The sequence below is a fragment of the Siphateles boraxobius genome, unplaced genomic scaffold (assembly GCF_051911475.1).
Source record: "Siphateles boraxobius isolate OS27281-9 unplaced genomic scaffold, OSU_SipBor_1 90, whole genome shotgun sequence".
In the NCBI taxonomy this organism is placed as follows: Eukaryota; Metazoa; Chordata; class Actinopteri; order Cypriniformes; family Leuciscidae; genus Siphateles; species Siphateles boraxobius.
In genome coordinates, this window is record NW_027509220.1 from 482,554 (window position 1) to 494,488 (window position 11,935).

Genomic DNA, 11,935 nt, shown 5'->3' on the forward strand with positions numbered 1-11,935 from the left:
CAACATTACACACTAACTAAAGTTAGAAAAGTTAAATCATAATCAACCACCCCTTAAAAGTTGAAGTGTGTAATTTCAAAGCAAAAATAATGAGTGCTTTCAAACGGGTTTGCTGAACATGTATATGGGCTCCACTTTTCAGTAGACAATTAACAATTACCGGAATATCTACATTGTAGAAAACCCTAGGAAGTGTGAGGGGAACTATTTCAAATGAGAAGTGAGGGCAGTGCAAGTCTGCAACTTCACTCAAAAGCCAGACGACAAGCATTGTGTTGAGGAAGAAAATGAATGGTTGCCCACAGTAAAGAAACCCAGGAATCTTTCCTTGCACTTTCTAAAGACTTCCAAATTATTTATTTAGGCAATTATTGTATAACGATACATTCACTTTACAAAAAAAGAAAAGAAATAATGCCCATTATAGGCAGTATACCACCATAACCACAATGAAATTATTATTTTTAAAAAGTGTATTACAAATTGTATTTAATATTGTCACCTAATGAAAGGATACAGACTAAAGAAAAAGATAATAAAGATAATTTTATGCCACAATGCAACAAAAGTCTATCAGCCCACCCAGAAGTCAGTCTAACAGAACAGCGCTTACTTAAAAATAGATAAAAACACTTAATCAACTGAAATGACATTGATATGTGGGAAAGCATCAACAGAATACAAAACTGAGTGTGACAAATTATATTGCCACATCAAAACCCAGTAAAACAAATATAATTCAGTGATTTGTAAAACAACATCCATCTGCATGTAACATGCATATTTATATTTATAGCAATAAAAGATAACATATTATCATAGCCCAGTATACTGTATAGAAGTTGATGGGATACAGGATATAGAAGAAATTTATTATTATTAAGAACTATTTAAAGTCAGGGAATAATTAACATTGTGTAAGATTAATCAAGAATACAACAAAATACTGTAAGATCAAAACTCTTTACATCAGTGTAATCGACTGTCACTGAGCACAAACAACATTATTTTTGTACATACACTATCATTCAAAAGTTTGGGGTCAATATGATTGATATGTCTCTTCTGCTCACCATGGCTGCATTTATTTGATCAAAAATACAGAAAGACAGGATTATTGTGAAATATTAGTACGATTTAAAAAACTGCTTTCTATTGTGATCTTTTTTAAAATGTAATTTATTCTTGTGATGGGAAGCTGAATTTTCAGCAGCCATTCTTTGATGAATAGAAAAAAAAGAAAAAAATTGAAAAGCATTGGATGCATTCTTGCCAGAAAAAAACAACCTTCATTTAAAAGAATAAATTTTTTTTTTTAAACTTTCTGACCCCAAAATTTTAAGTTTGTCTTTAGTGGTGTATTTTAGATATAAAATAAGAAAGGTACTGCTATAAGCAATAGAAAAATTGGAAGCAAAGAATTTTGTGGAAGAGATGTTGCAGAAGATGGAATTTTAGTTGCGTTAACTATTGTTGAGGAAGAAGGAAGAGAAGAAGGGGGAGAATTAGGAGGAGAAGTACGAGGAGGAGAAGCAGGAGGATGAGAAGTAGTTGCAGAAGATGGAGAAGTAGGAGGAGTCGGGCCAGGACAGGTGTAGCTGTTATCAGAATCTGTTCCAGCAGAGGTGAACTGCACAAAACCTGGAGGATCGCTACACATAAAGGAGGTGATCCATTCCTGATAGCGGGATACTCTGGTGTAAACACCGGGATATTCAGGTCGAGCACAGCCAATCCCAAAGCTAACGACACCGGACTGGACCCATACAGAGCTCTGCCTGCTCACCATCGGACCTCCTGAATCCCCCTGAAAATACAAATCAATGCAATCATTTTACAAACAGACATTCACTGTTCAAGAGTTTGGGGTCAGTAAGATTTATTTAACGAAAATAATTCAGCAAGGATGCATTAAATTGATCAAGTCAATCATCAAAAGACATTTATAATGTTACAGATGATTTCTATTTCAAATAAATGTTGTTCTTTTGAACTTTCTATTCATCATCAAGGAATCCCGGACATTTTTATTTCAACATTGATAGTAAGAAGTAAAGTTTTTGATTAGAAAATCAGCATATTAGAATGATTGCTGATGGTCATGTGACACTGAAGACTGGAGTAATTATGCTGAAAATTTCAACAACAAAAAAAGAAGGTTATTTTAAATTGACTATTATTGCTGGGTATCATCATTGCAAAAAAATAATCTTTAACTGCAAATATTCAGACTCCACTTGCACCTTCCCTTTTGGCTTCTGGCTAGATAAGTCCTCTTTTTGCAAGATATTTTTTAAATATGTATTTTAGTTTTTATTTAAATTTGACCCATGATATCTATTTTCAATTAAGCGTGTGCCAGATAACTGCTTACAGTAAGTTCACACAGGACGTGTCGTTGTGGTTAAAAACGCACAATGAATGGCAGTGAAGCGAATAAGTTCTGCATTTTTAGAATGTCATGCACGAGACGTTGCAAAAGATGTGAGATGCGCTTGGACCGGTGAAACACGTCCATCTAGAGCGTCTTTACATTGAAAACAATGGAAAAGTAGTGTGAGTCGAATGGAAAATCGAATTCTCTAAAGTAAACATTTTTAGGCACTATAAATCCATTTTGACTGTTTTTGCTCTATTATAACAATGAAAATCAGAGATGGTCTTATTAGTAAGAGATACCAAGCTCAGAGGTCAAAGACTTTAGCAAGACATTAGCAGAGCCAGTCACTGATTGGTAAAGTCATCGCTTCACTTCAGCTGCTGTTAGAATGTCCGTTTGCCATAGAAATCCAGAAGATTGCACATGCGCATCGTCTAAGAAACATCTATGCAGCAGTTCATGTCAGTTTTTGTTGCTGATTTGAAATACATAATTTAAATGTGATTGTGGCATGCAGTTTTTGAAGAATTCATAAAATTCATATATATTAAAGGGGTAAGTGGAAAAATTTAAATATGGAATGAGGATGCTCTAATCTATTCTGGATCTTAGGTGACTATGGAAGTGTTCTGGAGAAGCTAAACACACAGTGCCAGGTAGGACATGGGAAGATGGAATGGGATGAAGCATCGAGTAATTATAAAAGTAGGAAGATATGAATGGATATGTGTGAAAGAATAGAAAGATCAAAAACAAGGCAGAAATTGATTATAAGTAAACCATGACTGCACAACAGCAAAAGTAGGTGGATATATGCACACAGGATGCAAAGTGTCAAAAACTGAAGAAGTGGACGAAGAAGAAGTTAGTTTGGTGAAAGAGAAGCATTATTTGTGCATCCTCGTTTCCTTTCCTCTCGTCTCAGCTCCACCCCCTGTAGGATACAAGGGAAACAAATGAGGACTGAGGAATCGAAGGAAAGCTTATTTGTATATTGGAATATTCTTGGAATATTCAGCAGTTATCTAATAAATAATAAAGATAAAGCAAGATGCCCTGTTGATGTGTAATATATGATTTATTTAACCCTTTCATGCATTAATTATGGAAAACATTATCTAGGTTTTTGTAAGATTCTTTTTATTACTTTCAAATTATGCTAAATTTTACATCCGCCTTGCGCTCGCAAGAGTTTTTTGACATACGTCAGCATGACATCAGAGCAAGACGGACCCCACACGGACACATTTCTAACCGGCATGCATCTCGCGCTGATCACCGGTGATCCGTTCTGCACAGATTTTGCTCATCTCAAACAAGTGTTACAATATTCCTGTCAATCTACTGACACTGCCCTCAAGTGGTTTGGAGAAAACTACCATGATAAATGAACCCTAAATGGAACCACAAATGTGGACACCATGCATGAAAGGGTTAAACTGTTAAGGTAAAGCATAAATTAAAATGATTGTGACAGATGTGAAGGGGGAGGAAAATTCACATATGTGTCAGGTTTCTTGACAAGTAAGACTTCCGCATAAGATACACCTGTGCATCCTCGCTCATAACTCCTCTGGAAGCTTCCTCACTCCTCGATCCTCGACTCCTCATGGTGCAATTAGAGAATTGAGATGTCCTTCAAGATGGCTTAGCTCGGTCGGTTTCCGGGTCATAGGATGGAGGAGCGAGGAAACAAGTAGGGATATTGAGAAACACCCTTGGTCTTCTCTTGTGCTTACCCAACTGCTCAGAATCCTGATTGAAAAACTGTTGTTGCTCAGTCAAAAGGACTCTTTATATACTACCTCTCTTCATTGATCGGCTTCATATTATGGTGCTGTCTTAACTCTTTTGCCTGGAGCTTGAGAGCTCTAAAGACACAAGACTTTTCAACCTACCAAAAAGTACAGTGGAAGCTAGGCCTAAAAATTCAACATGGTGTTTGGATTTCATTTCGATTGTTTTTTCATCAAACTGCATCATTCCACGGACATTTCTTTAATTTATCCTCATCTCTGCAACTACGGACATTAATCTAGAAGACATTTAGATTGCTCTATGGACAATGGTCGGATAAGGGTTTCTCTCTTTCCCCCATTTCAAAACAACAGTGACAGGATTGCATTTGTATGACTTTGGGTTTTTGTGTTGCTGGGATTTCTATACAAAGTTCTGGCATGAAACTCTAGATGGTGCAGGCTAATAGATCCTTTTACTCACCTGTTCATAATCACCTTATTATCTATAGGGCACAGCTGATTGGTTTCTGCCTTCAAATACTTGGGTAGCATTTGCCTTAGCAGTGTAGCGCGCTTTTGGAAATCCTCTAAAATTCACCATCTAAGATAAGTCATGGGTTTTTACGTTATATCACAGTGTTTTGCGTAGTCTGCTTAATCATTTCCTTATGAACTAACCATTCACAAGGTCTAAATCATGTGTCATGTCAGCAGTCCTGAATTAATGCTAGAGTTAATCACTAGCATTAGCAGCTAGAGAATGTGCATTTTACATTTAAGTTATGCTGCAGCACGCAGGCAATGTAAGGATACAGAGAAAAGCTTCTCTGAACTCTTTAAAGTGAAAGGCTTTATTTGTATCACATATATAACAGAGCCACAGTAACGAATATCAACAGCAGTAGCAGACGTTGTGGTTAAGTAGACACTATGTGTTTGCTAAATTGAGTCCATGTGTCGGCTAATGAGACAATCATGTAAACATTACATTACCAATTTTAAAATACAGTGTATTCACCTTATTTACATACAAAGTACGCAAGCTGCATTTTCGGCAGAATTTTATTTGGGCATAAACTATTTCATAACTACAGGACGACTAGTGATGAATGCTAATGTCGGATACCTTTCGTATTAGACTCACTGCTCACATGTAGAATGATGATCATTTCAACTACCTAGAGTGTGCAAGGCAGTTTTCATGTATTTCTAAAATGAAAAGCACCACAGCGATGCTGTATCATTTTGGCAAACGCTCTACCGGGTATGTGGACAAAATGTGTGAAAAAATGACAAAATGTGTGGACATGTGCGCGCTGGAGAACATCAGGATTCTGTTTGTGGCACGTTTGCAGCGATGGGCGTTTTGATAACGGACATGTCATTGATCATGTGGGGTGGCCATCAGAGGTGTTTATTATCAGTCAGAATCACTCACTACTCAACGCAGAAGTATTTGCTTAACAACAGGACTGTAAATTGGAGACTCATTGCAATTTGCACAGCCCATTTATGTAGCGGCACTTCCTGAGATCGCATGGGCTGAGATGAGTGAGCAGTTTGCATGCTCAAGCGACTATATATGTCATTCATTGAATAAGTGTTCATGCTGTGGTGAGGACTGACAGTTGGGTGCAGGCTGCAAAGTTCTGGAGTAACGTGGGATTCACTCTCAAATTGTGTTGACCTAACCATCGAATGGGACAGATATGTAATGCCAAGTCATAACGCATTAGCACTGTAACTCAGACAAAAGTCAAGTAAAGTCACTTTCATTTAAATAGCGCTTTTAACAATATAGATTGTTTCAAAGCAGCTTTACAGTGATAGTAGGAAATTAAAGTAACAGATATTGTTTTGGCTTTACAGCAGCTCTAGAATAAAGTTATTGTCTAGCTAAAGTTAGTTTTGATTGATTCACTACCGTCGCAACGATCATTAGTTATTAACTTAGGGGCTGCCAACACGACACCGTTCTAACAGAAAACCCTTAATGCGATCCGGCTGCTCATTTGCACAAAACAGTGCCTGGTGGCTCGAGAACGCAAAACATGAAATAGGTTCCAAGGTACAAGCCTTGGAAAATTTATAACACAGAATTTTTTATCCCTTCCGCGTAGCCATGTAAACCGGAATTATCCCGACAACGTTCTATCAGATTCGGTCCTTCATCAGATTCGGATACGGCCTGGATCCGGTCGACTGTGGTAAACCTCAGGATAAACAGAGATACGCCATCCTTCTTATGATGTAACAAGTACATCAGGATTTATGGGAAGTGTTCCCAGTTCTGGCTGACCTAATCTATGCACCCTAGCATTGAATTATAGAAGTCTATAGTTTGTTATGTGTATATGCTAGGTCAAAGAGATGTGTTTGTCATTGAGAGGATATGACGTAATTTAGATATATTTTTAAGATGGAAAAATGCAGTTTTACAGATACTAGAAACGTGACTTTCAAATGAAAGATTGGTATCAAAGAGCACACCCAGGTTCCTAACCGACGATGAAGACTTGACAGAGCAGCCATCAAGTGTGGAAGTTTTTCTCTGTTTTTTTTTTCAGAATTAAGTAGTAGGAAATTACTAGTCATCCAGTTTTTTATATCAGCTATGCATTCCATTAATTTTGTGAATTGGTAGTCTTTTGTCAGTGCGTGAAGAAATATAGAGCTGAGTATCATCAGCATAACAGTGAAAACTAATGCCATGCTTCCTAATTGTCACAGTCCTTGTCTGCCCCAGTCTGTCTTCGTCTGCACTACACTGCCCAGAATCCTCCTTGTCTCCACACCTGAACTCACTCCCTCACTTATCAGCCTATTTGTCGTCATCACCATCCGTGTCACCGGTCTTCACCTTGTTATGTTTCATTTGTGCTTGTATTTAGTTTGCTTCTCTTCAGTCTGTCCTTGTCGGTTGTTAGTTGTATTCAGATGTGTTTAGTGCGTGTGTGTTCCTGCCCGTCATCCTGCCTGCCTGTCTGTACCTGTGAGAGATAATTTAGTAAACTGTTTGAATTGGAGCTTTTGACTCCGCCGTCTTCTTCTACCCGCACTACACCGTGACAGAACAACCGACCGCCCGATGGACGACGGGGTAAAAATCATCGTCCTGGCTGAGAAAAGCCAACACTTCCTCTCGTTCGTCAAGGGGTTTGTCTGCATTGCCATCCACAGCACCCTTGACGACGAGAGGTTGTGTACATTGTTCCAGATCGGGGCCACCTATCACCACCAGATCGACCTCCCAGACACCACCGGACTGAACTGGAGGGAAACCGTTATCCGGTGTCTGGAGAGCGTCGATCCCCGATCTGAAACACAACCTTCCAGCCCAGAGCCTTCACCGCTGGTCCCGTCCAGCCCAGAGCCTTCAACGCTGGCGCCGTCCAGCCCAGAGCCTTCACCCGCTGGCGCCGTCCAGCCCAGAGCCTTCACCCGCCGTCCAGCCCAGAGCCTTCACCCGCCGGCGCCGTCCAGCCCAGAGCCTTCACCCGCTGGCGCCGTCCAGCCCAGAGTCTTCACCGCAGGCGCCTTCCAGCCCAGAGCCTTCACCGCTCCTCGTCCCGTCTGCCCAGCCAGAGACTGTCCCAGAACCTGTCCCAGAGCCTATCCGAGAACAGTTTCCTGACTGTGTCACTCTCCCCAATAAATTTTTTTTGGGGGGGGGGGGGATGGCATAGGTCCTCACCGTGGCCGCCCAAGGGTCCACGGCCGTCAGAAAAATCGTCTCTGCCGTGGCCGCCCGAAGGGCCTTCACCGCCGTGGCTGCCCGAGGGGCCTTCTCCGCCGTGGCCGCACGAGGGGCCTTCTCCGCCGTGGCCGCCTGCACGTGGCCCCCCACAGCCCCCACCCCCCCACCGCAGTTGTTCCTCCGTGTGAGGTCACGCCTACCGGGAGGGGGGAGTTATGTCACAGTACTTGTCTGCACCAGTCTGTCTTCGTCTGCACTACACTACCCAGAATCCTCCTTGTCTCCACACCTGAACTCACTCCCTCACTTATCAGCCTATTCATCATCATCACCATCTGTGTCACCTGTCTTCACCTTGTTACGTTTCATTTGTGCTTGTATTTAGTTTGCTTCTCTTCAGTCTGTCCTTGTCGATTGTTAGTTGTATTTAGATTTGTTTAGTGAATGTGTGTTCCTGCCCGTCATCCTGCCTGCCTGTCTGTACCTGTGAGAGATAATTTAGTAAACTGTTTGAATTGGAGCTTTTGACTCAGCCGTCTTCTTCTACTACCCTGTGACACTAATGATATCTCCTAAGGGTAGCATGTACAGAGTGAACAGCAACGGTCCTAGTACTGAGCCTTGTGGTACGCCATAATGAACTTTTGATTGATAGCAGATCTATTCTGACAAGACCAAACAAACAACCATGCCAATCATTCCGAGAGTTGTCATGACAGAAAAAATGAAAAATAAAAAAATAAAATAAAAATTATTTATATATATATATGACCAGCACTTGTGTGTGTGTGTGTGTGTATATATATATATACACACACGATTTTTTCTCCGAAAATTTGAATATTACTTAAGACCAATAAAAAAAAAGGATTTTTAGAAATGTTGGCCAACTGAAAAGTATGAATATGAAAAATATGAGCATGTACAGCACTCAATACTTAGTTGGGGCTCCTTTTGCCTGAATTACTGCAGCAATGCGGCGTGGCATGGAGTCGATCAGTCTGTGGCACTGACAAAACTGACAAAAGGTCATTGCTAAAGAGGCTGGCTGTTCACAGAGCTCTGTGTCCAAGCACATTAATAGAGCAGCGAAGGGAAGGAAAAGATGTGGTAGATAAATGTGTACAAGTAATAGGGATAACCACACCCTGGAGAGGATTGTGAAACAAAACCCATTCAAAAATGTGGGGGAGATTCACAAAGAGTGGACTGCAGCTGGAGTCAGGCTTCAAGAACCACCACGTACAGATGTATGCAAGACATGGGTTTCAGCTGTCACATTCCTTGTGTCAAGCCACTCTTGAACAAGACACAGCGTCAGAAGCGTCTAAAGACAAAAAGGACTGGACTGCTGCTGAGTGGTCCAAAGTTATGTTCTCTGATGAAAGTAAATTTTGCATTTCCTTTGGAAATCAAGGTCCCAGAGTCTGGAGGAAGAGAGGAGAGGCACAGAAGCCACGTTGCTTGAAGTCCAGTGTAAACTTTCCACAGTCAGTGATGCTTTGGGGTGCCATGTCATCAGCTGGTGTTGGTCCACTGTGTTTTCTGAGGTCAAGGTCAACACAGCCGTGTACCAGGAAGTTTTAGAGCACTTCATGCTTCCTGCTGCTGACCAACTTAATGGAGATGAATATTTCATTTTCCAACAGGACTTGGCACCTGCACACAGTGCCAAAACTACCAGTACCTGGTTTAAGGACCATGGTATCCCTGTCCTTAATTGGTCAGCAAACTCGCCTAACCTTAACCCTATAGAAAATCTATGGGGTATTGTGAAGAGGAAGATGCAATACGCCAGACGCAACAATGCAGAAGAGCTGAAGGCCACTATCAGAGCAACCTGGGCTCTCGTAACACCTGAGCAGTGCCACAGACTGATCGACTCCATGCCACGCCACATTGCTGCAGTAATTCAGGCAAAAGGAGCCCAAACTAAGTATTGAGTGCTGTACATCTCATACTTTTCATGTTCATACTTTTCAGTTGGCCAACATTTCTAAAAATCCTTTTTGTATTGGTCTTAAGTAATATTCTAATTTTCGGAGATACTGAATTTGGGATTTTCATTAGTTGTCAGTTTTAATCACCACAATTAAATGAAATAAACATTTGAAATATATCAGTCTGTGTGTAATGAATGAATATAATATCCAAATTTCACTTTTTGAATGGAATTACTGAAATAAATCAACTTTTTGATGATATTTTAATTATATGACCAGCACCTGTATGTGTTATGAAGTTTATATGTTTGAGTTATAGCACTGGGGTCGATTGCAAATCTGGTCGGTGGGTCCCTCCCTTAAATTTATTGTGTAGTTTGCCTCCTTAGAGGTTTTTTTGGAGACGGTTACAATCTTATGCACACTTCAGAATCTCACCGGTCTTGTACTTTTCGCCTACTATTTTTTGAATACTATGTACTACTCTGTTAGTGAACTGTTTTTTGCATGCTATATACTGTAGTAGGGAAGTATTCGATTTAGGACGCAGCGTTACTGTTTACCTTGTAAACACAAGTTGAACAGGGTTTGTGTACCTGACATGAGTCCTTGCCTCCATCAGGAAGACCAGCACAGATCATGCTGTCTGTTATATTTCTAACTCCATAGAGACAGTTGCACTGTCTATTACCAATTATAGGAACCTCCACTTCCTGTAGAACATTAGGGGACGGGAGAGACACTGTAGGAAAGACATGAGAAGTTATTTCCTCTACATAGTCACAAATTAACCTGTTTTGAATGGGATTGTGAAAGGCATTTCATGTTGAGTTTAATGTAACTAAGAAATTAAATAGAAATTAATTATCACCTCCTTCACCAATGTCTCCCCATCCAGTGATCCAGCTGTGTGTGCCGTTGTTAAACACACTGTGATCAGCTGCTAGACACACGGGTCTGATGTAGTCAGTGAAGGTGACGGGAAAACTCAGTTTGAGCAGAGCGATATCATTGTCTTTCGTAAGATAGTTGTAACTGGGATGTTTGATGATTGTCCTCACACCTCTGAACACTTCGTTCGGGTTGAAGCCTTCCTGGGTCTGTCGCCCCAAAACCACGGTTAAATAATCGATGTTATAACTGAAATATATAAATATAAAGAAAAAAACAGAAAGTAGTCAAGAAGATTTTATTTAAAATTAGTTTTTACCGTTTGAGACTTTAGACAGAATACTATAAAAAATCTCTCTCTTTGAACAGACTACTTGCATAAAATGCATTTAAATATCAGTTGTCACTCTATATCTGCCAATAATATGTCTTACTAAAATATAGGGGTGTAACAATATATCGTGTCACAATATATCGCAATACAAAAATGCAACAATATGTATCGTGGATAGTGACAAAATGTATCGTGGATATTTCACTCAAAATAAAAATGACAGAGTTTACAGAGTTTTAGTGTCAGTACTACATTAAACTACATAATGTTGAATATAATGTATAATAATACAATGTGGGCATATTTATGGGTCCTGATAATGCCAAATGTATTATGTTACCAGTGACCTATATTATGTTAAATATATCGAGTCAGTGACAGAGTGCAAGCATATTCGTCTAAAATAATTGTATTTTCAGCTTCAGAATCATGAATATTTTTTTCTGGTGTCACTATTGTCTTGTGCATTGGTTCCCAGCACCAAGCCTATTCATTTACACCCACAATAATATAAAACTTTTTATAATTTTTTGTTAACCTTTTATCAAATGTCTTGTCTTGGAGTATCGCAATAATATCGTATCGTGAGTTCAGTATCGCGATATGTATCGAATCGTGACATGAGGGTATCGTTACAACCCTACTAAAATAACATTTAAATGCTTAGTTTTATGATTCAACTCTGTAGTTCTAAAATGTATTATAAAATGCAATATAATGATTGAGAGATGAACAAATAGCTGATGGATCATATTTGATACTTACATTTGAACAAGAAAAATGGATAATCAAGTAAATCTAAGTAGCTTCAGTCCAGTAAATGTTCGTCTTGAAATATTACTAACAATACTTCATTTTTAATTCTTACATACTGTCTAAAAACAGTAAAGATTTCACAGCAAAAAGACACGTGAACCACAAGCTAAAAGGGGATGTTTTTACAGTTATACT

The 11,935-nt window shown here is 39.6% G+C and overlaps 1 protein-coding gene across 1 annotated transcript in view; it reads right to left on the minus strand.

The window, feature by feature from the left end:
- Positions 1 to 328: 328 nt before the first annotated feature.
- Positions 329 to 11,935, minus strand: part of LOC143733093 (transmembrane protease serine 9-like) — a 41,992-nt gene continuing 30,385 nt past the window's right edge. Inside the window, exons 17-19 of the mRNA XM_077224652.1 lie at positions 10,631 to 10,899; positions 10,356 to 10,501; positions 329 to 1,807 (exon numbers count right to left, since the gene is read on the minus strand). Of these exons, the coding sequence (XP_077080767.1) occupies positions 1,364 to 1,807; positions 10,356 to 10,501; positions 10,631 to 10,899 (859 nt within the window). The 3' untranslated portion in view covers positions 329 to 1,363. The remainder of the gene's footprint in view (positions 1,808 to 10,355; positions 10,502 to 10,630; positions 10,900 to 11,935) is intronic.